Raw genomic sequence first — 26,357 nt, forward strand, 5'->3', positions numbered from 1 at the left:
CAGCCACCGTACATAGTTCAGCCAATCACGCGATTAACATTCGTATATACGCAGCTAATCAACGTCGTTGACAGGCTATGACAGCGTCCTTATGTGCCGACGCCGGTGTTTTAGCTAGCAAAGCGGCTGATGTGGAGTGAAGCCACGGTAATGACAACGTGTACAACCATTGGAGATGTGAGCAGGACAGACGGAACAATTGACGGAAAAAGTGTGGACTTTATACCAGTTTTTAAATTCTGTTGATAGGCCACGTAAAACCAGAGTTATGATAAAAATATCTGCAATGTTTGGTTTTCTTCCTGAATACTGTCGTTGTTTATATTTACTGCGGGGAGAAACGGTAAAAACTGCGTTTTATAAGAAAAAAAAGCTCGAAAGCCTGTGAGCAAAAACAAACTCCACCCCCTCTCCCTTTCCTATTCGTCCAAAAAAGTACCATGTCGACCAATCAAAAAATGATATGGCAACGTGGCATCTAGTTGTTAAGAAACGGGGGGAAGCTTTGAGATGTGAGAGATTTGAGACGTTTAGCGCAAATCTTGTGTAGTTAGTGTGTAGTGTAGTTTTGTTGTGTGTGTCAGAACAATGAGGCGACTGCTGAATGTTACAGGTGTTACAGGAGTGATACATCTCCTGTTGCCAGGCCTGCAGGTATCAGGCTGTTGTTCTCCTTTATCTCATAGTGGACAGAAATGATTTTTTGGAGTGGCACAAATAATTTGTGTGGCATCAAATTTGATGCAGAACAGCTGATTGTTCTGTAAATAGTTTGAAATGTTTATTTAAAAACGCCTTGGCTGCATTTAAAAAAATAGCTGCAAAAAAACTTTGTTGTTTGCCAAACTGAGTCACTTTTTTTTTGAAGTAACTATATAATTAATTGCCCAGCTTTGGTGATTATATACTATATTTTGCAGACAGAGAGCTACAGGACTCTCTCCCAGACCACAGACTCATAATACCAGTCAGAGCTTTTTTTTATAAAGAAAGTTGTGTTTTCAAAATTGGAGTTCAAGTTATTTTTACTTCCAATAGTGTTAACATCCCTACACAGGTCAATGAATAGATTTTTTTCCTACATTTTCATTGTAAGTGGGCTAAGGCAGTTAATTAAAAGTAGTCTAACATAAGTGTAAAGGCTGTAATTTGATTATTTTAATAAACCATGTAACTTGGATGGATTAGATGCCGGCGTGACCACAGTGCACACGTCTGCTGTTGCTCACAGTGGTCCAGGAGACCGCTCAGGGAGTTTGTGTGTTCGCTCAGACACATGAAAAATTAGAGGGAACATTGCCCACCACATGTATTCCTGCACCAAACCATCTCTGAAATACTGCACTTTTCATTCCCGGTGTAAAGTGCCGATTATTTATAAAAGGTGTTAAATAACTCAGTATAGGATTACTTTCAATGTATTTGTTCATATCACGCCATGTTTTTAAGTAAGTATCAATCATTACTTTGTTATGTTTTTTAATATATTTACTCACTAGTTCGCTTAGGAGATTAAATGGCGAACATGTCCAGGCTTCTAGGGGGTTCTCTGTCTCTTTTAGATATGCGTGGATCCATTCATGTATAACTCTACTATGACATGACCAGTTATACAGCAAAATGTTAGGAAAGGCAAGACCCCCTTTATCTTTGGGCAGCTGTAACGTTTTCCCCTCCAAATAAACCTTGACAGATCTTTTTCAATTTCTTTTACAATTTTTTTGGTAAGAGTTATCGGGAGCATTTGTAAAGGATATAAAAGCCGTGGCAACACATTCATTTTAATTTAATTTATTCTCCCCATCCAGGAGACCAGGAGATCCATCCATCTAGAAAAATCTTGTTTGACACTGTTTCAATACACTTTTTATATTAGGTGAAATGTGTATCCCCAAGTACTTAAATCAAGAACCCGACCAGGTAAATGGGATGTTGCATGTCATAGGCAAATTTCCCAGTGGCATAGCAATAGTTTTGGTCATATTAACCTTATACCCGGACAAATATCCAAAAGTTTCTGTAATAGATAATACAGAGGGTATAGAATCCTGGGGATTGGTGACAAACAGCAGAACATCGTCTGCGTATAGTAACATTTTAAATTCAAATCCTTGAATTAGGTATCCAGATATACTTTGATTATTTCTAATGGCCTCAGCCAGTGGTTCAATTACTAAAGCGAAAATTAATGGGGAAATCGGGTCCCCCTGTCTTGTTGATCTCTGTAAACAGAATTCTGATGATTTAATACCATTAACTACAAGACATGCTCTTGGGGTGACATATAACAATCTGATCATGTCTATAAACCCCTTGCCCAAGCCATATTTCTCCATTAAAGCAAACATATAAGTCCACTCAACGTGGTCAAAAGCTTTTTCCGCATCAAGTGATACAACAAGTCCTTGTGTTTTGGTTACATTGGAGTGTTCTATAATATTCAGTAATTTTCTCATGTTTGTAATTGATTCTCTATTCTTGATAAAGCCCGTCTGATCTGCCTTAATAAGCTTAGGTATATAATTCTCTAGTCTGCTGGACAATATTTTAGACAAAAGTTTGCTGTCAACATTTATTAAACTAGCTGACTGATTCTGATTCTTGGACCTCACTGGAGAAGCTTTACATGATTTAGAGTCGAGAATAATCGTTCTTTATGATCCTCTGTCTAAAACAAGCTCCTGAGTAGGAGTCAGCTTTCTTTTCATGCTGACAGGCTTTTTTTTTAAATGCTCTTTTTTTCTAGAGTGAATATTGGCCTTGAAAACAATGAACACCTGACAGCAAACCTTCAAACATTAACGGCCTGGAGGCCAACACAGTCACCTGACGATATGGCTGCTGTCCTGTTAACTGCACTATCAGAGCCTCCAAGCTGGCTTAGCTCCAGCTTTGGTGTGCTGTTAAATTTGAGGACTGTGATCGGATGTGATTGATCAGCAGGTCTGTGGGTGCAGATTCTCATGTGAACACCTCCACAAACAAGAATGAGCTTGTTTCTGGGCAGAACGCTAACACCAAGGCTCAAAGATACTTCCAAAACCAGTGAGTGGAGTCAGGAGAGAAGTCACTGAGAGTTGAGCTCACTGCATCTGTCATTTAAAAGTTATGTGCTTCAACCCTGAACTCTGACCTTCAGCATGGCTGCAGTCACTGGGGAGCCTGATCTGGGGTCCAGCAGAACGGAGGAAAGAAAGAGCTCCAGCTGCAGACTCAACTGGCAGCTGTTTCCTCCTCTGCGCCCCGCTGTCGATGACATCATTTCTCAGACACTTCATACACGCGCGCGCACACACACAAATGCTGCTCAGCGTGGTGTCTGAGGCTTCCATGCAGCCACTTAGAGAAACCCTCAGAGAGGAAGTTTCTGACTTTCACAGTAAATTAGTCCAGGGGGTGATGAAACGGCTGGAGTTCGGCTGTTACGATTCCTCTGTTTCTGGGCTGTGACGAGCTCAGAGCAGCACAAACACTCACAGATGAGCTGATAAACTCACCTGAGCTCTGCCAGACGTCCTCAATCTGCTGCAGTTTAATCTGCAGACGGCTGACAGAGGGAACGGGAGCCCACTTACCCCCTGAGTCCGAGGGAGGAGGAGTAGATGTTTAGACTTAAACTTTGGAAAAATGTCAAAGCCCACAGCTGTGAATTTAAAGAGCTGTGTAATAAATAGGATGAAGCTAAATCTCCACGTGTTGATGTTCCCTAGCTGTTTTTAATCTGCTCCCTGCGAGGCAGACACTCAGGGTTCAGGTGTTTTTTTCAACTCTTGGCTCAGTATGATGTCACACAGACAGGATATCCCTATATAAAGTGAGGTTTCCCCTCACCTGCTACACCTGCTTTATGCCAGCGGCCTCACAAACACCAGAAGTGACATCACAGCTGAAGATAGAGCTCTGCGGTTGTGTCTGTCTTGGCCACCATCTCGGCAGTATGTGAGGAGCTCAGAGGTTACAGAGGTTCTGCCCTGCTGGAAACCTTCTGCAGAAAACTTCCATAGAAACTTTCTCTCTCGTTTTCTTCTCCTGGATCAATGCTGCATCACTTATTGTGACATGCTCACGGCCATGAAGCCCCACCTGCAGTCCAACCCTCTGTTTGTGAGGGGGAGCCAGTCAAAAGATAGGGGGAGGAGCTAAAACAGCTAGTGTAAGACAGGCTGCACTGAGGCCCAGGATCACATAAAAAAGAATTATTTTGAGCTGTGATCATGCAAAGCTGCCCTGAGGAGCCTGAGAGCAAACATGCATTCTGCTGTCAGTGATGAACGCTGTGGCTGCTTGAGGTTTAGGAAAACATATTTGCAATACCAAATTCAATGGCTTTGACCTTTTTCAGTTTCACTTCTGTATTTTCACCCACATGCACACTCAGACTTCCCAAATTTAACATTTGTCCTCAGAGCACCATCAGGATGAGCTCATCTCTGTGTGAGAAACCTTTAGCTTTATTTGTGGGTTTGTATCATGACACTCCACGCTGTTCTTTTTCTGGCTTTCAGTAAAAGTCAAAATGTGCTGCTTCCACATTTGACCTCAAATGTCTGGAAAGTTTTATTCTTTTATTTAAAGTGACTGTCAGATTAAAGTGCACAGCTCCAGACTCTCTCACAGAGCACCTGTGAATCATGCACACCTCAAATCTCTCATTCTGGCTCTTGGTGTAGCTCTGGTTTAAAACAAGCTGTTTAGACTCCACCCTCTTAAACTCAACTTTCTTTTGATTGGCCGCCACTCACAAACGGAAACCATGAGCTGCATGTGCGCAGAGCCTCTCCCTCTCCTAACAGCTGTGCCTTCCAGCTGTGGGCTGCTCTCTGAAGCTGCTGGTTTGTCTTGTGGTTGAGTTAAACTTCAGCTCTGTTTGTCAGAGTAATCTGTAATCTGGAGTTTTTGGGCTCTCTGCTGAAAGCTGCAGCTGGTAAAACAATGAGTTTGAGTGAGAAACCTCAGCAGATGTTTTCAGCCTGTTAGGATCCATCATCTGTGGATCTGATCGAGAGCTTTAGTTTGAAATAGCAGCAGACACTTCCTTCACTGCATGTCCTCACTAAGCTCCAACACTTTCAGAGTCTTCTTTCTCTGAGGAAGAAGTCAGAGAGCATGAGCACATCTGAAGGGGGGAGGATACACCGGGGTGTCTGCTTTCATCAGCAGGAAGCGGGGTTACGGACCTGAAGCCCTGTAAGGGTTCAGGTCTGATTCCTGGGCCTGTTTGGCTGTAGCAGCTGAAACTCGAGCAGCTGTGCATCAGCAGGAGGATCACAGCGAGGCTCCCCAGGGCTCTCCAGGCCCGCATACCGCCGCTCAGTCGTAACCACAGAGGCTGCCTCCCACTGCAGCCCGCGTCGTGAACCCGGTGACCCCGAGGACCGGGACCAGACACATATGTCTAACTCTACACGGACGTGGGTGTGTGCTGAGCTTCCAGAGCGTCTCGGTGAGGAGGAAATCCCTCTTTTGTTTCCAAGGAAGTGGAGTGTGTGCTGTGTGTGAAGGAGGGTGAAGTGTGGCCGAGAGACGCTCAATAACGAGCTGCGCTCTGAGAAAGCAGCCACTTCCTCTGGCACAAGCAGGCTCACTCAGTGAGGACGAGAGGCTTAATCTGAGTTATGTTAGATGATGAACACATGTTCACTACTGTGTTAGCATATCCTCACAAGCACAGCTTTAACACACACACACACACACACACACACACAAGGACTCTTAAATATTTATCGATTATTTATTGAACATTCGATGAATCGGTGTGATTCTGTCAACAGGCTCAGGACCAGCTGTGTGTGTGTGTGTGTGTGTGTGTGTGTGTGTGTGTGTGTGTGTGTGTGTGTGTGTGTGTGTGTGTGTGTGAGTGGCTGCCTGCGTGTGCGTGTGTGTGTCTGTGTGACTGTGAGTGTCTGTCTGTCTGTGTGTGTGTGTGTGTGTGTGTGTGTGTGTGTGTGAGTGAGTGTCTGCTTGTGTGTGTTCTAAGTGATAAAATTATTATTATAATAATCCAGTGATTAAGAAAAAGATGAAATCAAAAACAACAGGAGCTGCTCAGCTTTGCATGATTCACAGTTCAAAATAATTCTTCTTTGCATTATTCTGCACCTTCAAACAAGAAGCAAAAATTCTGAGTGAAATGCAAAGTCATAGATTATTAATTTATGCATGCATGCTTCATATAAACTGAATGTATACAAGCCAACATTAAATGTATGGTTTCACTACTACAGGTAATTTTACATGCTGAGCATCTCTGTGATAAGCTGAGTGTTTGGATCACTGCAGCCTCACTGGGACTCCTGAACACACACTGAACTCAGTATTCAACACTCTGCTCGTGGTTAACATCACACAGTATTAACGTGTCCAGTCAAAGTCGGGAATTTTGAGCGATTCGCCTGTAGTCAGAAGGATGCAGACGGAGGGATATGTGTGGTTCAGAGTCCTGTTTGGGAGTTTAAACTATTTAAAGAAGAGAAGAATCCCAGCATGCGTTGTTAAGTCTCCTCAGTGTGTGTGTGTGTGTGTGTGTGTGTGTGTGTGTGTGTGTGTGTGTGTCCAGACTCAGGGATGTGTTTATGATGGAAACAGGCTCTTTGTCTTTAATGAGAGCTGATTTAACAGAGGCAGCCTGTCATTAACGTGAAGGTAGTCTCTGTGAGGCCTCTGTATCACTCACATACTCAGTGTGTCTCTGCTTGGTCCTCAGACTTCCTCTGCAGAGAGCTGCTGTAATCTCAACATGCATGACCGTAATCTGCATGGTGCGAGGAGGGGGGACAAAGAGAGCCTAGAAAATGAGGAAAAAACAAACAAAAAGACAGGGGGAGGGGAAGGGGTGGGGGCAGTGGGGCCACCATGCTGCTCTCCACAGGGAGCACAGCAGAACTGTGAGTGGGCAGTAATGAGTGTGTTCAGTTTTTTGGGAGGGGATAGTACATGCCTCCTGCTCTGCTTCATCAGCACAGACAGACAGGCTGGAAACAATAATCAGCTCCTCAGCCCGGCTCTGCTGATGATAGCTTATTTTCTTTTTCCCATCAAACCCGAAGCTCCAAACCGGCCCTAAACGCATCCCAACGTTTCACAAACACACGCGCAGCGCTCGGGCCAAAACGGTTCTGCCTTCTAGAACCACAACCCATCACTGTGCTCATGTGCAGCAGAAACTGATACCGGACAGCAGGGGCGGAGCGTGGGGGTGGCTTACGGGGCTTAAGCCCGGGTTGTTTTGTCAGAAGCCCGGGGTATTTTGGAGTGTAATTTTTTCATAGTTAGATGCCTGGCTGACAACTGTATAAAAGAAAAAGTACACACAATATTCGAAGCACATAGTGCACACTGTGGGAATTTACGACTGTGCGTGAATCCCCCCCTGATATTGGTATGATCCAAGCTCAGGAGTGCGCTGTTGGAGAGACGGAGCCAGCCATACTAAGGAGAGCTTAAGTTTGAGCAGGTACCAAAGCAAATCATTCGTACCGTACAAATAATGTAAATATGACGGTGCATCACGAAAGATTGATATCAAACTGATCACTTGACCAATATTATTTTACTTGCTCTTCAAGTGAATCAACAAATGGCGAAATGAAAAGCCGAACAAATGCTATTTTTTAGAGAGTCTTAGCTTACGTGTGTTTATTTCATATTTTCAGTTCTTACCCTCCCCGACTAATTCGGTTTCAGTTATGTACTGAAATATAAGAATGGACATTAGAGGCTTCTTTCAAAGAAAAAACTCAGGTAAATGTTATTTTATATATTATGCTTTGTATGTTGTTCAGTATATTTCTATGCAAAACAAGAGGGATTTCAGTACACAGCAGGATATTCACATTTGTAACCAGATATTTACATACACTTTAGGGAGAAAACATAAAACATTTTTACTGTACAACATCAATTTAGAGTAAACTTTTGTTTTAGATAAATATTGAAATATATTTTGAATTAGTTAAATGTCAGAATAAAGAGAGACAGAGCTGTCTATTTTTTATCACTTTCATTAAATTTAGGAGTACATATACACTAAGTTTGTTAATTAATAAGAAAACTCCAGACGATTCCATTCTGAGCTGAAGAAGCTTCTGATAGGTTAGTAGAGTCCATGTGAGTAAATTGGTGGCACAGCTGTGGATGCATATAAGGCAAAACACAGAGCCTGTTTCTTTGACATGGGAACATCAAGAGATGTCAACCAAAACACCAGGAACAGAACTGTGGAGCTCCATAAGTGTGGCTCAATTTGAATACAATTTGGTGCCATTTGCAATTAAAAAACACAGACAGTTTCTCTCTTTACTCTTAAAGTTAACAAATATGTTTTTATATTTATCAATCTAAAAAAATAAACATTTAGTCTGATTTGATGTTACAATTAAAAAAGTGTTTGTGTTTTGATCTGAAGAGTTTGTAAATATCTGGTTTCAACTGTATATTTGATGATTGTCAGCACAAAGAGGGAGAGAGAGGAGCAGAGATTGAGATGGAGAATGAGGACAGAACAGAGATGAACAAGAGCAGGTGAGACACACATGTTAGTCAAATGGTTGCTTACTAAAAGTATCACCGTATCATAGGTACTCATGTATCTCGTACCTAGTGTTTCTTTTTAGGTTTGCTATTTTTCAAATTCTACATTTATTAAGTTCTGCAGGCTTGTTTGCACAACAAGGCTAAATAATTATATAAACTTTTCTCAATCTAAATATTGTACTTTGGTAGAATTAAATAAATAAGTGTAGTGCAGGTCTATGATGATTTTTAGTGCTACTATCATCTAGTTCTGATTGTGGTTATGTCTTGGTTAAGTCCTCAGTAATCCTGCTTTTGAACTGTTGTAGTCCTGTTTTAATTCTGGATCAGTTCTGGGTCTGGTTGAATTGGGGTTTAGTCCCTGTGTCTTGATACAGCCCCGACTTCGTTCTGTCTTGCTGCTCAATTAAAAAACTAGTTTAAGGTGTCCTGCATGTGTGATATATATATTTCCCTATATGAAGTCACTTTTTTGAACAAAACTCAAAACAGAGCCTATTAATCTTTCAGTCATTTCTACACCCCCCCCCCCCCCCCTCAAAAAAAAAAAAAAAAATCCCACATGCATACTACCCTTTAGGGCTAAGCCCCGGGTGTTTCAAATGTCTGGCTCCTCCTCTGCCGGACAGACGGTATCGGTGTGCCAGCTGTTTTTACCTCGTTTCCTCCAATCCAGAGCCAGATCCACACGATCCCACTGAAACAGAGACCTGTGAGCTGCAGCTCCTCTTCCGTCCAGCAGAGACAGCAGTGAGTCCGTCCCAATAGACTCCTAATTTTAAAGCATTTATACAACTTGCGCCATTCACCAATTTATTATTCCTACACTCACCTGTTTAAATTGGATTAAGGCTTAAAGTTTGCATTACTACAGCCGTGGCCCCTTTGGCAGGTTGATGGTGACACAGGTGGCTCTAGCTGCTAGCTGTCTGCTAACTGGACCTCTGGACCATGTTTGTGGCTCTTGGAGCCTTTTGGAGCATTTTTAATGACATCATGAGGCCAATAAAATGGCTGCTGTGAAGTTACTGTACTAACAGACCATCCAAGAGCTCCCGCTGGGCTCATAACACTTTTATATATGTGGGGGCGACATTTGGACAGGTACAGCTCTAATTAACAGACTTTCACTCATCCAACCCGGATTTCAGACTCTCTGGAAAGTCTGCTCCCAATATTGTTTATACAGATACCTGCTGAGATGAAGACAGCAGACAGCTAGCAGCCACAGCCGCCTGTGTCTGTAGTATTAAATGTTTGTAGTTTTTGTCCGCAAATAATCACTACCTTTTGATTAGCCTTGTCTCATGCTTTCGTGCTTTGTGGTAGATCTTTGTTCTGTCTTCACTGAGATATTTGAATGCTAATCAATAAAAATCAAATCAAAATCAAACTACTACCTGAGCGGGACATAAAGTGGATATGGAGACTTCAACATAAAAGTTTTGCCTTATGAAAGATGTTAACTGCAACCCTGACTTTTACTTTGAAGGTGAACTTTCTCTATTTCCAGTTTACATCCCATTTTTTACAGTTTTGCTACTACTTAGGTAGTAGTTAGTGAATATTGGCAGACAAACAAGAAAAATATATTTTTGAGACTCAAAATGTGGTCTTAGTATTGGGGTTATGATATGAAAACAAGTGTGTGTGTATATATGTATGTTTGCTGTAAACGCGTTTATTTCTGCTGTAAATGTCGGACACGTTAACACGGGAGTGTATGGGGGCTGACCCGCCGCTGGCGCCCCTGCTGGCCACTGGAGGAGCTGCAGAGTGCGGAATTTGAGGCCCGGGGTCTGTGCTCGGCATCTGCGGTGGAAGTGTGTCCCGTTTCAGTCCGTGAGGGCACAAAGTGTCGAACTGCTCCTTTAAACTCTGAAAGTCTCCTTTTCTCCGTGTGAACTCCTCCTCCTCTGCGCGCAGATAGGATCAACCTGTTGTGCCTGATCCAGGATCAGCTCAGCCCGCGGCCCCGTGCACCCGGCTCCGGTCAACTGATCCGGGGCCAGTGCAGGTCCCCTGCTCCTCCAGCCTCCACCCCCGCAGTCTTTTCCTTCCACTCCACTTGAGTGCAGCCCGTCTCCGTTCCCACGCCTCCAGTGATCGTCTTGAATCAGCAAACTGCGCGATATGCGGAAACGAGCAGAGTAAAACCGCAGCGGTGTGCGGAATTATGCACGTTTCAGAGCGGACTAACGATGCAGGGATCACCGTGGGCAGGCCTTCCACTTTCTCCGCTGGAGCAGTAACTGCACACAGGGGGACATGAACTTTTCGGGCTTGCTTATTAAGATGTCGACGGTCCGTCCGTGAAGGATTTAAAATTCTAGTTTCATGTTTGGTGGGACGGGGTGTTTTAAAATCATTGAAGCATCTGTGGCTGAGACTTTGCTTTTGTAAGGAGGTTTTTCTTGGAGGAGCTCGGCTGAAGGAGGACCGCGCTCCTCAGGAATTCGACGCCTGAAGCTGAAGTGTCCGTGAACGCCGCACGGAGCTAGCTAGCATGTAAGCTAGCTGTTGGGGGAGTTTTCTGTTTATTTAACGGTTTAAACGGATAGAAAAAGCCGTTAAGTTGGCGTTAACGCTGACTTTGAGGGGGTCCCGCACAGTTGACCTTAGCTAACTACTTTCCTGGGAGAGGGCTTCGGTGTTCCGGGACTTTTGTGTACTAACTGCGAGTTAGCCCTTAAGTCGCTTCTAGTGTTAGCCGTCGTTAGCGTCCAGCCATGCCGCAGCTGAGCCGGGAGGACGGCGACGACCTGGGAGCCAGCGACGAGCTCATCGCCTTCAAAGACGAAGGTGAGCAGGAGGAGAAGCGCAACGTGTCCGCCGAGCGAGATCTGGACGACGTCAAGTCCTCCCTGGTCAACGAGTCAGAGACCAACAGCAGCTCGGACTCAGAGGTGAGTCAAAGCGGGGCCACAGCGGGGCAGCCGGGACCCCAGCGGGCTATCGGCGCTGTGTTTACCCTCCCCGTGTGCTCCTCTGTGCAGGCAGACCGGCGCCCCGAGCCCCGTCCAGGTGTGGTGAGCAGGGGCAGGCAGAGCCAGCTGAGCGAGGAAGGTAAGAGCCACAGTGCTGCTTTATGAAGTTTATGAGCCCGCTGGGAGGGAGATGGTCTCCAGCAGCAGAACACCTGGACACGGAGCTCTGTGTACCTGAGACCAGGTGAAACCTCCAAGAGACACACCTGTAAGAGTCCAGGTGTTTCTGGGTACTTTATTGACATAATCCTCTATTGTCATTTAGATTTGTTTTATTTCTAGCCCTATTTTACACCCATGTTTCTGTATTTGTAAACATGTCTGACCTTTCTTATTAATATTTTAAGCACATTTTTTCTGCATTTAAAGGATAATGCCACATTTATGTTTACATTATTTATATAAATATTTCTGGGTGTCTCAGAGAGCTATTAGCAGTTATATTTACAAACACTTATTATGTTTATTTGCTATATATTTTAGTTCATTGCAAATATTTTGACTGTTTTAATTGTTTTAGAAAATTTTATTGGGTTAATGTAATTTCTTGGACAACTTGACTTGTCTTCATGTATTTGCTCCTGACTTTGTTGGAATCTTATTTTAATTATATTGAGTGTGTTTCATGTCTTTTAGACATTTAAGTACATTTGGAATGTAACATTTTATATTAAATTTAATGTAATATATACAAAATAATAAATATTAATATTAATTAAAATTATTGTTTATATTTAAATATTAATATTATTTCTCATGCATATTTCTGTCATATAATGTTTGTTTATTTTTTTAAATATTAATCATTTTGGGGGGGTTTAAATTTTTGCTACAAATATTCAGTATTTTATATCTCTCTCATTGGCTCTTTTAGAACACTTTATTTATTTTAATTAGATATTTTAGTAATGATAAATTACTTAAAAGAAATTTTTCATTAGCTTGATTTAAATTTTGTTTTTGGTATTGATTTATTTTAGCCGACATTTTTGTGCTTACACGTGTAAGCTTCCTGCTTCCAGCAGTGCGGTGAAGTCAGAGGGTGTTTGGCGTCGTAAATTCCTGATCTTAATCAGAATGAGGGTTTCACTGGAGATGCAGCTGATTAATAATCTGATTCAGGTCTTGGGCTGTAAAAGCTGAACTGAATGTGAGCCTGAACTTGAACTGGTCTCAGGTCAGCGTGCACTGTTGATCCTTTTTATCTATTTCTCAGCTCTGAGGAAGCAGCAGCGTGATGGAGGCGTCCTCCAGCCCTCGCCCTACGTCGGGTACCCGTTCTTCATGTTCCCTGACCTCGGGAACCTCTGCAGCCCGTACCTCGCCAATGGAGCCCTGACGGCAGGTGCCCGAACGGTAAGACGCAGACACAGAGATGCTGAAAGTGTTTTTTCATTTGGCTTTCATTTTTCATTTTCATTCAGATTTTAATTACATTTTTTTTTTTTTTTGATTTTTGTCAATGCTATCTGAAAAACATAAAATGTTATCTATAGAATTTTAAATTTTATTATTGAATTTTTTAAATAGATTTTCTGTTTTTCAAATATTTTATCAATTTGAGCATTTTTATTTATTTGTTTATTTATTTATTTACTTTTTTAGGTGATTTATTTTTAGATGTGTACTTACAGTTGGTACAGCTCAGTCACGCTCATGCACATGAAGCCATTCACGTGACACACTTTAACACGACAGAAGGCCGCAGCAGAGACGAAAATCACGCTGACTCACCTGAAGGCTGCGTGCACGAGCGTGTGTGTGCGCGCGCGTGTGTGGTTGGGCAGGTCGAGCTCAGTGACGAGCTGCAGATTAGCTGCTGTAGCTTGGGGTTGGCGAGCTGGGATTAGAGGTTAATGCAGTGTGACGGTGAGGGGCTCTGATCTGAATGCTGCTCTTGGGTAGAGGCGGGGCTTAAAGCAAACCGTGGTTACAGAGCAAAGTGGATGATGACGAGAAGGTGGTTTTACGGTTGTTCAGCCTGATCTGGAAGTTTGTGATGCGGTTTAAAAAGAGTCGATATGACAGACTGGAGGAAAGATGGATGCTGTTTTAGGGACCACTGTGTTGGGAGGGCAGAGTTGTCCAGTTGTTATCCTGGCACCAGAGGTGGAGGATGATTGGTGCCACTCCCTGAGGTTGTCACAAATAAATCATTTTCCCCCTGAGGCCACATTTCATGTCAGTTTTACAGCCGAGTATTCCCAGGAACCCAGGTCTGGGGTTTCTTTCCTTCTCCTGTGTGTTTAAAGTCTGAAAGCTCTCAGGTGGGTTTGTTATTGTTATCATTACCCGAGAGCTGGTTAGCTAAGTCGCAGTTCGGCCTCCGGCTACTGAAACGTCTTTTGACAGAAACACTGAGAAAAGAGCATCAGGATAAAACTGACTCCGCAGTGGATTTCAGGTTCAGAAAAATTTCATTTTTGTAATTTCTCTTCAAATTATTTTACATGTGTGATAACCAAAAGTGGGTTATGTTCATTGTTGAGATTACACAAGACAGCAAAGGAAGCCTTTATGCAGCTGCTGAAAGACCAGAGCCGGGTCCAGGTGTCGGGTACGAGCCACACCTGCAGTCTGGTGATGCTGCTCAGGTGTGAAAGAGCACAGGTATCTCTGCTCTGCTCACAGTTCAGACCTCCTGCACCCCTCTCAGGCTACGTCCACACTAGCACAGATAGATTTGAAAACAGCGTTTTCGTCTGAAAACGCTCCGCGTCTACACTTGCGTTTTCAGTCGTTTTCACAGAGTTGTGTGTCCACATTGAAACGGCCCAAAACGCTTATGTTCCAGTCCTGCGCATTCGCAAAAGTGAGTGAGAATTAAAGAATTTGAAGAAAAGCTACCTGGAGCATGTACAAACTGATATTAATCTTTTTTTAGGGCTGTCAAAATTGAGAGCAATCAAAGCAACTGCTGTATAATGCCCTCCGCTATCTTTGTTTAGTTGGTCACATGACTAAAATGCGTCATCGTTTTAGAAAGTCTGCATTTTCCAGTGTCCACACTGCGACTGGACAGCTCCGTTTTGAAATGTATGCGTTTTCGAGAGCGTTTTCAAAACGCTGCATTTTTCCTTGAGGAAAACGCCGTCTCAGTGTGGACAGGAGGCCGAAACGGAGAGAAAACGATGCGTTTTCAAACAAAAACGCATTAGTGTGGACGTAGCCTCAGTGTTTTGGAGGAGCAGGAGGAGGAGGTGTGCCTGGCAGTCTGAGGGCGGGTCAGAGGCTGTCATTAATCGGGCACTGCAAACATGCGCATGTGCACACACACACACACACACACACACACACACACACACACACCTTCTTTCAGATCCTTGAAGCTAGTGTATTTGCAGTGTCTATGTATGCAGTGTGTGTGTGTGTGGGGGGGGGTAATTTGAGCGTGTCAGTCCTGTTTTTTGGTAACACGTGCATGTTGATACATGCGAATATCTCCATTTAAAGCTGCCCACACACTCAGGCCCTTTGCAGGTTAGTGCATAGACTGTATACAAAAGATTGATGGGGCACTGTGACATCATCATTGGTGTTTAAACTGGTGATTTATAAACACCACCTGGCAGACACAGGACACGCTGGAGAGATTATATCTCTCAGCTGGCCTGGGAACGCCTTGGTGTTCTCCCGGACAAGCTGGAGGAGGTGGCTGGGGAGAGGGAGGTCTGGGCTTTCTCTGCTTGTGCTGTTGTGCTGCTGCCCACGCAACTGGTCCCGGATAAGCAGAAGAGGATGGATGGATTTATAAACACGTGACAGGAGAGCAGGTTTGGAAGCATGTTCATGTCTGCTGTACTGTCTTGATGATGTTCAGTCAGCCAGTCCCAAAAAAGTGAATGTGTTCATCTACACATGAATTTTCAGTCACTCATCCAAGTGACCAATCATTTCTCCCAAAGTTGGACATTTCAGTGTGGGCCTCGCCTGCTGGCCGTCAGAGGAACTGCAGCTTTCCGACTTTAATCTTTTAGCCTGAGGTTACAGCTGGTTCTCCACCTGCTCTGTGGGGTGGTGTCTGAATGTCTGCATAGAAGCCTCTGCAGAACAGAAAACAACACGATGATTATATTTTTATTATATCTATATTTTTGTGTGAGCTTTGGATTTAATCCCAACTTGAACCAGTTTAACCAGTCTGATGTGCTGTTTTCAGTGTCTCTGTTTTGAGTTGAATCTCAGACCTGTGGGGACACGCTGGTGAAGTGTTGGTGATTCTTATTTTACACACAGAGCTTCTCGTCTGTTTGCAGTGCTGTAATCAGCATCTGACTGATTGGCTGAGATGGCTTGCAGTCAGTCACACCTGAGCTGTAGTGAATGGAAGCAGGAGGACCGAGGGGGCTGGGCTTTAAAAGGTTGTTGATAAAGCCGGCCGTGTGTGTGTGTGTGTGTGTGTGTGTGTGTGTGTTTAGTTAAAGTTGGTCCCTCTCAGCAGGCCAGACAGTCCCACAGCTCCTTTGTTTTCCTTCATATTGTCTGCAGAGTCTTAAAATACCAGGAGGACAACCTGTTTAAACACCCTCACACACAGAGGGACACACACACTAACGCACACTAACACACAGTCACACACACACAGTTCTGCTTTCTTCACTGTGTTCCTGTACACAGAACAGAAACAGTTTATTCCCAAACGTGGAGGAAACAGGAAGTTCTTGCTGCTCGCTGCAGATCTGGGTCAGACTGATGGTTCATGACACACGCTCTGACATCATCAAACTGAAGGCGTCTCCTTCATCTGATCCCGAGGCAGAACCCGGACCATCAGGACCAGAACAGGAAGACAAGGCAGCAGCTTGATAGGTGTCTTCACCTCCCAGACTCAGATCAGCAGTCAGGGTGGACTGCTCCTCCCAACCTCGCCCTCCAGGAAACGAAGGCCATTACATCCATAAGAAAAGACCACAGCACCATGGTTCTGCTTCAGCCAATCATCGCTCCAGAATAACCTCCAACAGCTGGACAGCGAAAACCACCTCGACCACAATCACTGCCTCCTCCATCCCACAGCACGGTGTAGGTGGACCCCCAGAGACCTACAGAAAGGAGCTCCATTCAGGCTGGAATTGCAGGTTGAGGTGGAGCATCTTCAGGACCCTAAAAGCAGCTGGATGACTAAGCAACTGACGCAGCTGAGCTGTGGACGTAAGTCAGGCCAAACATGTCTGCTGTGCGCCGTGAGCCAACGCTTCTGAATCCACCCAGGGCATCCTGCCACCATCAGCACGCCTCTTTTTCACTCAGGGTTACGCAGCACTACTTCCCTGAGAGGGGGAGGGGTCTGCTTTGTTTATTTTGGAGTGCCTCGGTAACCCTGAGGTTGGACTCTGGAAGGAAGCTGCCGTCATTCTTCTACCCGGAGATCGCAGCAAGTCATGGAGATGTTCAGACTCTACTGCTCTGGCTAGTCTGCAACAGAAAGTCCTACTCAGTAACTTCCTGTTATGTTATGACACTGCCTACCACTAGGTGTTGCACCGCTCTGTGTAAACAAGCGAGGCGGAAAGTGAGACGATGCAAAGGAAGTCATCTCACTGCAGTGTGTGTGTGTGTGTGTGTGTTTACATGCTTGTTACAGAGCGTGGGAGCAGATAAGAGCTGTGTTCTTATTGGTGGTTCATGGTGTTTTGTGGACTTTGAGCACGTACTGCTCACCTGCTCAGGTGCTTGGTGGTGATGTCACTGCAGTCCAGAAGGCACATCAGTCACAGTGGTCCTGTGGTTAAGGGTCAGGGATCACAGCTGATTGGAGGACTGAGCACCTGGGGTCTGTTTACATTTGATAAAGTGAGGGGGATGGGGGTGTGAGTTTGTGGAAGGGGTGGGGTCAGAACAACTTTGGTTTAGATCTAATCTGTCCCTCTTCTTCCTCCTGTGTAAGCCAGGGTCCATTCATCAGTGGGTGTGGCCCTGTGTTGGTGTTTCTGGTGTGCAGGAATGTAAACATGCGTCACAAAGTGCGTTGTCTCATCTTGGTGTCAGTGTTTCCTGCAACACTGACACACAGAGCTTCAGATCAACACACCTGGACAGGTCACACCATCACCTCCATCACTGCACATTATCAGCATTCACCTGAACATCCAGGTGGGTCAGAGTGTTTCAGTGCAGCTGTTAAAGTAAAGATGCACCGTGTGTGTTCAGAGCCCGGACACACACACACTTTGGTGCCGCTGCAGCAGTGAGTTTGTTCATCCTGATGTGAGGAAACGAGGTGTCCAGATGGTGTAATATGACTTCCTGTGAGCTGTTCTCCTGCAGACATGAACCTGATCTGTGAACGTGTTCTTGGACACACGTGTTGAAGCTTCACTTGGATGAAAACAGAAGTGGGAGTGTCGGGTTCTCCCTGTGTGGCGTTGCTCAGACGAGGCTTAGGTGAAACGTGTCTGAGCAGCTTTCGTTCCAGCATTGATGGAGTTTGGTCAGTTATGACAGAGCTGCTGGAACACGCGGTGCTCAGCCAGCTTAGCTAAAGTCTGCAAAAGTCTGACCTTTCAGTTCCTCCACCAATAAGTTTGCTTCGTTTTCATAAGATGGGCGACCTCGGTGATGAGTTTACATTTCACGGTGAGTTTGAGGCCGGAGGCTGCTCCTGTGGGCGTTCTGTGGATTAGTCCGACCTGCTGGGAGGAAACTCAGACGTGGCCTTCAGCAAAGACTTTATTAGGCTGAGGAAGATGATTTCCTTCGGGCTTTAATCCCTTCATCCAGATTTGTGTCAGTGCTGGGATTACTGGTAAATATTGCAGAGAAATCATGACCAACGTGTGTGTGTGTGTGTGTGTGTGTGTGTGTGTGTGTGTCTCCACAGTACCTGCCCTTTCAGTGGCCGCTGCTCGACGTCCCAGGAAGAGCATCCGTCAGAGACACAGCGACTCCCTCACACCTGGTAAGAGCTTAGAGATGAAACTAACATCAGCTCCGTCCTGATTGGTTCTCAGGCAGGTGGAGGATGATGTTTCTCCAGTTTATCATGTTGTCATGGAGATAGTCACTGATTCAACATGTGAGGTTAAAACAAGCCGGACTGTGCTCCTTCTCATCCTCACCATCACCACGCTGTAAATCAGGGCGATGTGCACAGCCTCTTATGGAGAGTGCACTTATTTATTTACTGCCCCGATCAGCTGCTCGGCCTTTGTAGTTGTAGTGCGCCCTCTGGTGGACAAACACAGCCATTTCATCCATCTCTTCTTCACTTCTTTGAGTTTCATTCTTCTGATGTTGCAGTTTTAATGATATCCTGGTGGATCTGCATACAGAAGAGCCGTCAGAAAGCTTTAATCCGATCATTCTGTTCTTCCAGCTCTGCGCTAATCCCGCTAACTGCTTCCCTATTACTGAGTCACCCTCACATAGCAGTATTACAGTAATGTCACAGGTAGAGTCAGACCAAGGCCTGGGTCGGGGAGTCGCCCAGAAGCATCAGTAACACGAAGAGCTGTTTATAAGAAAATAATCTGTCCTTCCTCTGATACAATAATCCAGAACCCTGAGATTATAATCTCATATTCATCTTTGCCTCTTAGCTGCTGTCTCTGTCCATTTGCAGTCCAGCAGTGTGCCGATAGTGCAGCATCCCCACGTGTCCCACCTCCACCCACTGCTGTCCTATAGCCCCGAGGCCTTCTCCCCACCGAGGACCTCACCTGGCTTCTCTCCTGAAGCAGGTAAGCGGCATCCCTGCCTCCATCTTTAATCCTGTGGGCATGATGGTGAAGCTGAAGCATGAAGCTGAGTTGTCTCTGCAGCAGGGGTGTCCCGGTCTCCTCACGCCTCCTGCTACCCGGTCTCCCCCGGAGCCATGCCTCAGATCCCACACCCTCTGGGATGGCTGTGAGTACCACACACACACACACAAACACACACATACACACACACACACGGTTCAGGGTTTCCATGGTAATCTCACAATTACATCACAGCCCTCAGAGGAAACAATGATGCTGTTTCTGAGGGCAGAGAAAAAAACTCAGTCACATGGAAGCACAGAGGAAATGTACTGAAGTACCACTGCTGACATGGATCACTGATGCTCTGCAGTGACCCTTTCAGCCAATCAGAGCTGAGCTCTTCTGGCACAGTTATGAATGAGGAAGCGACAGAGCGAGTGCGAGGAGCTGAACTTTCTGTTTGTTGATCCAGTTCAACCTGAAGGCTCCCACCGACCAGGAAGTCATAAAAACACGGCATCACGACGATTCATGTGAAACCTGCCGTACCTGTACAATCAGCTGCTGAATAACACAGGCTCGTGTTTACCTAAAACTGGTAAAAGCTGGAGAATCAGAGCAATGCTTCCAGGAAAAGCCCCGGCCTTAAACACTGAGGGGACACGCCCACCTCCTCGGCCGTCCTCATCGGCAGATCCAGTCGTGGGGCTGGCGAGAGGTTTCTGCACACGTTACACGGCTGTCAGCTAACAAGAAGTCCTCACATCTGCTCGTGTTTCTGTCTGCAGGCAGGGCCAGCATATGTACCCCATGGCCGGGGGCTTCTCGCCGGCAGCACTCGCCATGAACGCCTCCATGTCGAGGTAAGTGACCGAGACTAAACACGCCGTTTTGATGCTCATGTGTATTTTGAATCAGCTCCACCTGCTCACTGCGGCTGAAGTGAAGCGTGATCCTCGCACCTTATCGCCTCATGTCAGAGTTCCTCGTATTACTCCTCAGGCTTCAGGACACCTTGAGGGATCACGATGTTGTGTTAGCAAAGTAAAAGCTTTACATTTCGAGTCAGTTTGGATTATTGTGGGTTTATTTTGTTAAAATGACAAATAAACAAAATAAAACAAAACCTAAAGAAAAAAAATCCAGATTCATATTTTAAAAACAGGTGAGCCAGGCCAGTTTTCTCACATTGTTGAAAGTGTTATAGCTCAAGCTGATTTAATTAACATATATTATCCTGGACTCTTCAGGGCAAAGTAGGTGTTAAAATAAACATGTCCATATTTAATGCAGTTTCTTGTTTTTTGTGGTATTCAAAATATGTGGTTCATATTTCCTCAGTTCAGCATGAAAGTTAATGGAAAATAGCATTTTCTTTGTTGTCGTCTCATTTTCTATTCTGCGTGCTTTATTTCACTGTTGGAATTCAACAATATACCAACTGTATACCATTCATAAACCATTCTGTCTGTGTGACGCTTTTATTAGTACATGCTCAGATATGGGACGTAGCAGCACTCCTTGAATTGTTGCTTTGTTAATGATCCAGTAGTATTTAACCTTTCCCTGTTCTGTTCAGTCTGGTGTCGAGCAGCTTCTCTCCTCGCTTGGTGCCCACCCCTCAGTTGTCCGTCCCCCACCCCGCCATCGTCCGCACCAGAGTCAAGCAGGAGCCTGAAAGTGATAGCTGCGACGAAGGCGGGGCCAGCAGCGTTCAGCCAAGGTAAAAATAAATGGCCTCACAGTTTAATTCCAGCAGCTGCTCCTCCCACCCATTTTGTCACCAAGGTTACACTCACCCGTCTCACGCCTGTGTCCCCACAGGAAGGCGACGCCTGAAACAAAGCGCGAGGGCGACGAGGACAAAAAGCTGCACATCAAGAAGCCGCTGAACGCCTTTATGCTGTACATGAGGGAGGAGCGGCCCAAAGTGGTCGCCATGTGCAAAGTGAAGGAGAGCTCGTCCATCAACCAGATCCTCGGACAGAGGGTACTGCACCAGGGGGCGGAGCTTAATTTTTAGTCTAATGTCTTTACGCATTTTAACGTTCCAGACACATTTTATTCACATATTCATGTTCAAATATTCATGTTTTCATATTTACATTTATTTCACATTTAAAATGTAAAATGATTGACAGCTGTGATGTTTTCAGAATAAATCAAGTTTTTATTCTTGATTCATAAATCAAGACAATTATGAATAAAATAAATTTTAATAATTAAGTTGTCATTTGGACAGAAAGTTGGAGGTCAGAGGTCACTCTTAGTGACATTATGGAGAAAGTGATGTCAGGTGTAGCGTCATAAAGCCGTCGGGATGAATTGAAGAAACTGAAGTTCAGAAAGGATCAAATCAGTTTCATGTTTGAGATTTAAACTTTATCAAAATTACATAAAGGAAAGTTGTAAGATTCTCTGAATCATCAAACATTCAAAGTTATGATGAAATCATTTCATCACAGCTAAAATAATGGTAAAGTCATGTGATGAGGTAGATTGTCCCTTCTTGATCCTACTTCCTGTTAAAAGAGGGTTCTTCCTCCTCACTGTGGCCGAGTCCTGCAGGGCTGTAAATAAATATAAGTATATATAAATAAGTTTAGATTGAATCTGATTGGTGGGTTGTTTGTTTGTTTGTTTTCCGTGTTCGTGGATTCGTCATTTTTCACGTGTGTGCTGTGTTTTTTCCGTCCTCAGTGGCACTCACTGACGAAGGACGAGCAGGCCAAATACTACGAGCTGGCACGCCAAGAGAGGCTCCTGCACTCCAAGCTTTACCCCGGCTGGTCGGCCAGAGACAACTATGTGAGTATGAAAGTCGCGTGATCATGTGTCACATGTTCGTGTCAGCTGACGTGCTCACGGCTCGTTTCCTGCAGGGGAAGAAGAAGAAGAGGAAGAGGGCGAGGATGGAGATGAAGCTCGAAGGTGAGGCAATGTTTGCTGTTTTCTTTGTGACGATGTAGAAAATGTCACAATGATGTCACTTTTGTGCGTCTGCTCCTCAGTTGCCGCGGCGGCACCGTCAGACAACTTCCCCCCGCAGCTGAAGAGGCCTCGTGTCTCCGTGGGAGCCGAGGACCCACCGCCGCCTCCACCGCACACACAGACTGCACACGCGCGCCATCACCTGACGCAGCCGCACACCGTCTCTCACCTGACACACACCCACCTGTCACAGGCGAGCCCCGCCTCCTCCTTGGACTCTCCCGCGACTCCCACCACGTCGCTGGCCTCGCCCGCTGCCCCGGCGCCGACGCACACGGAGCACACACACTCGTCGTCCTTCAGTGGGCACACGTCACCGTACCCCGAGCAGCTGCAGCCGCTCTCCCTTACCACCAAGCCCCAGCGGCCACCACTGTCCCTGAACCGCGCCACCATCACCACGGGCCCCTCCACGCCCTCCTCCAACACCGCCTCGTCCCCTCCACAACGGCCCCCTCCTCTACGCTCTCAGCCTTTCCTGGCCCCGCCTCCTACCTCTTCGAGCTCTCACGGTGCCTTAACTCAGCAGCTCCGAAGAACCAATCAGCCGTGACGAACGGCGTGAGAAAAATATAAATTCTGACCTCGTTTTTACCGCCACTGTTTTTTATGCTCTTTTCTATCCGTGTCATGTTTGTACGAGAATAAAAGGACGTGTAATTGGTCAATATTTGACTGCACCTCGGACTCCAAGGAACTATTTTTACACTTTTTCAGGAAGTAACAGTGAGGGGGCGGGGCTTAGTTTGTTTAACATGCTTTTTTTACCTGGTAGTTTTGAGTGTAAACAGATTTCCTGTTTCCTCCTCTTTGTCAATAAACCTTCACTCAGCTCTCACCTGAAGTTTCAGAGCTCTCTGTGTGCAGCGTCCGACAGGCTCTGACTCTGGGGTCAAAGATCATCATCGAAACATCACGCCCCATTGTTTTTATCTCGTTTACTGTTTGCAGCAGATTATCCGAGTCCCTATGGAATCAGAGTCAGGAATATTTTGAAAGAATCAAGCCTAGATAATGTCCGACATTGACGTCATGAATTATAAAGAAAACGAGCTTCATCTCTGAGACTAAACAAGAAAAATAAAGGTGCACACATACACGGTACTTTACTACACGCAGGCTTTTTCTTTGTTGCTTCCAGAGTTTCAGTGTTTTATGTGTAGACGAAGGAAAAAGAAAACTTGGCCTCTGTGCCGTGTTTTTGGATCAAGCTGAATTATTTGTTGGATATGGTTATGTCACCACCTACTGCTCTGTCCAGCTCCACAAACCTTGAGGTTATTTTTTTGTTTTGGTTTTATGAGGACAAAAACATTTTCCAAAACTAATTTGGGAAAAATAATAAACTCGTGTACATGTGGTCATAGCCTTGATTCCACTGACGTTAATGTCTTGGAAAGATTTAGGAAAAAGGTTTTGAGAAACACTCAGCAAAAGAAAATATACTTGGAAAATCCAACATTTAAATACAGAAATTTATCACAAAAAAGGGCGACTCTCTCAGGAAGTAACGGTGAGGGGGCCCCAATAATCTGTGCCACATTTTAACAGTGGCTGTTAAAGTGTGGCAGGTGACAAAAAAGGTAGATTAAAGTCATCAAAAGTTAAAACCTTGGATAATGTGTAGAGATGATCCAAGTTTTCCTTGTAAAATTATAATCTGTACAGAAACTCAAATTTAAAGAGCTCTGCTGTGTTCTGAGATTAAAGTCATTAAAACATTAACATATCTGTAACTGCGTTCACAGGAAGGTAAAAAAGGTCCTGAATGTTCTTTAGAAGTGTGGCTCCTCTCCGTGAGGTTGTAAGGAAAAACATGGACCCTTCCTGAAGGTAAGATTCCTGAAAATCCGTGTTTGGTTAGAGGTGGGCAGCATATCGATACCAACACTGGTGCCAGTATCGGATCCATGCTTTGTTTCTCAAAGTCCAGTATGTATCCCACCGCCCACCCATACCTACATTGTCTTCTGCAGGTCATGGTCATGGGGGTGGGGCGTGAACCAATCACTTACATTCACACCTACATGCATTTAGAATCACCAATTAACCCAACCACACTGTATCCCACTGAGCTGTGTTAAATTAATGTTTTAATCTTTTTATGAAAGAATAAACGTCAGTCGTTTACAGTCTTTAGCACATTTAAACAACAGACGCTGGCCTTTAAAAACGGGCACATTTACACCCCAGCTCTACAAAACACACAGCATCAATATGTAAGAAAACTGTTAACTAATCATCATAAGTAGTAAAAATCACAATGCTGTCGTTGTTTAGTGTTAATTAAAATGTGTTCAGAATTTGGCAAATGTAAAAGAAAAAAAAGCTCATAAATAATGACACACTGCTCTCCCCTACATCAGCTGGTTAAAAGTATTAGAACCAGAAATACTGCTCTTAGTTTGCTTGGTATTGGATCAATACCAATGTTTGCAGTGTTGCACAGCACTTCCAGATTCAAAAGCTCAACCAGGAGTCCAGTCATGAATACCTGAACCTGCTGGACTGAAACCAACCATGATAAACTTGTTCATTACATTTCCTCCAAACTCAGAGCCGCTGCTGGACCATTACATGAACATCACTCACCAAATATTTCAGAGGTTTGAGTTTCTGCCGTTTTAGGTGCAGTTGTGCTCTGGAAGGTGCCCAGTGCTCTCTGAGCAGGTAAGAGTTTCCTGTGTCACCCTGTTCCGACAAAGACCCGGCAGAGGAGCTCGAAGGAAAGACCTTGACTCTAATCTGGGCCTGAACACTGAACACAATTCACACAGCTGAAGGTACATCAGCCGCATCATGCTGCTTCATGCTGCTTCATGCTGTCAGGTAAAAACCCTGTGATCATGGACAGGAAACCCCATATTAGCTACACTTGACAACAACGGGGAGGAAGAGGTTGATTTAAACAGCAAGAGGCCTCCACCCGAAGCACAATCATGGAGAGTTGAGGGGGTAAGGTCTTGAGGCCTTAATGTAAGTTAATGAAGCTCTTCCATCACCTGACCTCTGGAGGAGAACAAAGATGTGCAGACGTCCTGGTGAGAGATCAAAGACGTCCTGATAGCAGTAAACCTGATTCTGCTAGACTGAAACTGACTTTCACTTTTTCTTTCAAAGAAAAGACCATCTCTGAACCGAGAAGGGGGCCTAAGGGTTCATTTTTCTTACAATGCTGTGATTGCAGCCAACTCTCTGTGAATGTACTCATGACCAATGATCAATGGTGTGAGTACAAAACAAATCATTATTACAATATAATGTTTTAAATTTGCTTAGATCAGAGGAATAGGGAAGGATTTGTCTGTGTTTCAGTTTGGCTTAGCTTTAGGCCTGAGAGTGTGTGTAATTGTTTAGAGGGAAATAAATTTATTAACACTGGAGGTCTGCTGTCATAAAAGGAGACAGGAAGCTACAGTTGGGGGTTGCTGATGCTGATGCTTGTACCTTTAATAAAAACTCATAATTGTTATAACTTAGAAGTAGGTTTGCAGGAGACTCTCCACATGATCTGTAAATGTAAGACAACAAGAGGCCACTGGCCCAGTGGATGCAGAGTGGGGGTCTCAGTGTTTGAAATATGTTAACTCTGTTTTCTATGTTGTGTAGAGGAATTTGGTGTAGCTTGGGTGAGATTACTTTTATGACCGGCAGGATGTCATGTACACAGAGACACACACACACAGTGCTTAAACTGTTACACTCACACATACACACAGGTACGCGCACACATTCACTTACGTGCACTTACATAGACATACGGATACGTGCACACACAGGCACTCACGTGCTCATGCATACGCACACAAACACAGAGTTTGCAACACACCATGGGGTCGCTTCTATAAAGCTGACTGTAACAAACAAAGGAGTGGAAGATCTGCAGAGGGACACCAGCCTTGCACGTCTCCCCTTCTAGAAGATGCTTAAATGAAGATGAATGAAGATGAATAAAGGTTTTGTGAAAATGACTACTGAGTCCGGTGCTGTCTCTGGATGCCTCGAGGAATAAAAAAGAATTGATTTTGTAACAATGGTCATGACAATTTGCATATGAATGATCATAAATTGACCTCATATTGTTAGTGTGCTAGTTTCAGTCATTATGCAGATGTCCTGTTTATAAGGTTGGAAATCTGCAGTTAGCTGAGACTGAAGAAGTCAC

General features: G+C 44.7%; 1 protein-coding gene and 1 long non-coding RNA gene across 3 annotated transcripts; both read left to right on the forward strand.

Moving 5' to 3' along the window:
- Positions 1-7,395: 7,395 nt before the first annotated feature.
- Positions 7,396-9,054, forward strand: LOC309711913. Its single transcript, XR_014278131.1, has 3 exons — positions 7,396-7,453; positions 7,653-7,740; positions 8,450-9,054. It is a non-coding gene; the product is annotated as an uncharacterized lncRNA (long non-coding RNA).
- A 117-nt stretch (positions 9,055-9,171) lies between these two features.
- Positions 9,172-23,030, forward strand: LOC309711900 (transcription factor 7-like 1-A). Of its 2 annotated transcripts, none has more exons than XM_082542443.1 (12): positions 9,172-11,438; positions 11,529-11,598; positions 12,736-12,875; positions 18,340-18,417; positions 19,081-19,198; positions 19,283-19,364; positions 19,990-20,064; positions 20,781-20,924; positions 21,026-21,191; positions 21,902-22,009; positions 22,084-22,132; positions 22,213-23,030. In XM_082542443.1, exons 1-12 carry the CDS (start codon positions 11,262-11,264, stop codon positions 22,743-22,745), a joined length of 1,740 nt encoding a protein of 579 aa, XP_082398569.1. In that variant the 5' UTR covers positions 9,172-11,261; the 3' UTR covers positions 22,746-23,030. The 2 variants fall into 2 exon arrangements, with proteins under 2 accessions (XP_082398569.1, XP_082398568.1); XM_082542442.1 differs by having other exon boundaries at positions 9,173-11,438; positions 19,280-19,364.
- Positions 23,031-26,357: the final 3,327 nt, after the last annotated feature.

The sequence above is a fragment of the Aulonocara stuartgranti genome (genome assembly GCF_965226115.1).
Source record: "Aulonocara stuartgranti genome assembly, chromosome: 7".
In the NCBI taxonomy this organism is placed as follows: domain Eukaryota; kingdom Metazoa; phylum Chordata; class Actinopteri; order Cichliformes; family Cichlidae; genus Aulonocara; species Aulonocara stuartgranti.